Source organism: Alligator sinensis, unplaced genomic scaffold (genome assembly GCF_000455745.1).
Source record: "Alligator sinensis unplaced genomic scaffold, ASM45574v1 scaffold159_2, whole genome shotgun sequence".
NCBI lineage: Eukaryota > Metazoa > Chordata > Crocodylia > Alligatoridae > Alligator > Alligator sinensis.
This window is the reverse complement of record NW_005841992.1, coordinates 1,726,044-1,727,626: the sequence shown is the minus strand read 5'-3', so window position 1 is coordinate 1,727,626 and position 1,583 is coordinate 1,726,044. Positions and strand designations below refer to the sequence as shown.

Here is a 1,583-nt window from a genome sequence, read left to right as displayed (position 1 = left end):
GGCGAAGGCCTCCGCGACCGGGGTGGAGGAGAAGCTGGACGTGGTGACGCTGCTCCGGTGAGTGTCCGCGGCGCGGGGCCCCGGACGAGCTCGACCCAGACTTGCGCGGGCTTCTCGCTCCCGGGTGCTGATGAAGCCCGTGAGCCAGCGCTGCCAGGTCTGAAGTATGGCAATTATGGTATTGGAAGCTCAAAAAAGTATTGTATTTGTTGAAAAACGATCGTACGCTGAAAATATATGCAAATAGGTCTTTTTTACTTTGCATTGCTTGCTGTAGTCGCCAGCGAGCAAGTGACAGTGGCTCAGACAAGTTGAAACGTTTCTTTGAGTTATAAGCATGGACGTTTTTACACATACAAGTGTCTGGTGGTGCAACACTTGCGGTTGTAGAAGTGGCATCAGTGCTGAGGAAATGGCAGTGGCGGAGGTGCTTTAGTTCAAAGGTGCGATGCTGCCGCCGCCACTTTCTGCGCACTGACGCGCATTTCACCACTTTTACAGATGCACGCACGTGGCGCAGCACAGTTCGCATCAGCTCACGTGCGCAGCAGACTCGATTAATAGTCTGCTCTGAAGTGGCGGATCTCTTGCATGTTGCAGGACAAAAAAGTTTATATGTATAAATGCACAAAGTGCTGAAGCAAACCCAAAAGTCAAGACTACCTGAGAATGACTTGGACTTCGCATATGGTGCATCAGTCAGCTGCCTCAAAAATTATTGTACATTTTGAACACTTTTACTATTATTGATTGTGCGTTGTACAAGGGTTGAAATTATTGCACAAATACGATAATTATCATACACTTGGCAACACTGCAGTGAGCTCATCAGCCCAACAGCTGTGCTGGCTGCGGCCTTGGCACCTGTGGGGGGATGCTGCTGCGATGTGTAGGAGCTCAGAAGGGCTCATGTTGTTCGTGTCTCTCCTTGCAGGCTGAGGGAGCAGATAAAGCAGCAGTTCATGGAGTGCAGCACGGTTGTTAGCGCAGGTGAGCGTGTGTTGGGGGTGGGGGGGGGGGGTTGCATTAGGCTCAGCCTCCCCTTGTCACCCCAGCTTGAAGCCTTAGGGTACTTCTGGATCCCATACTGCACCTGGATTTTCAGGTTACAGCTGTGGCTAGGAGTGGGTTTCACCAGCCTCATCTGGGGGGGAAACTTGCAGCCCTTTGTTTCTGATTTATATCTGGCCACCATAATCCTTCATGCTTTTGTGATTTTTTTGATGCTAAATTACTGCAATGTGGTCCGTATTTGGCTGCCCTTGAAAGCTGGAAGCTGCAGCTGGTGCAGAACACACCAGCCCTTCTAACAGTGATGGGTCACCAGGAGCCTGTCATCCCAGTGCTCCAGAGCCTCTATATTGTCTTCTCAAAAAGCTACTGGAAGCAATTAAAGTGCTGTTTTTGACTTTGAAACTCTGAACAGTGTAAGTTCTACAAAAAAAAGACCGCAGCCCCCTTTACCTTGCCTCAATTGCTAAAATCAGGTGAGAGCGAGCTCCTACAAATACCAAATGTGTGCCAAGTTAGCATGGCAAAAGCACATTGGAAGTCATTCTTGGTAGTTGCTTCTCTGCTTTGGA

At 49.5% G+C, this 1,583-nt stretch overlaps 1 protein-coding gene across 1 annotated transcript in view; it reads left to right on the top strand.

The window, feature by feature from the left end:
- Window positions 1-6: 6 nt before the first annotated feature.
- Window positions 7-1,583, top strand: part of CENPH (centromere protein H) — a 14,920-nt gene continuing 13,343 nt past the window's right edge. Inside the window, exons 1-2 of the mRNA XM_006021429.3 lie at window positions 7-57; window positions 935-990. Coding sequence (XP_006021491.1) covers window positions 963-990 — 28 coding nt within the window. The 5' untranslated portion in view covers window positions 7-57; window positions 935-962. The remainder of the gene's footprint in view (window positions 58-934; window positions 991-1,583) is intronic.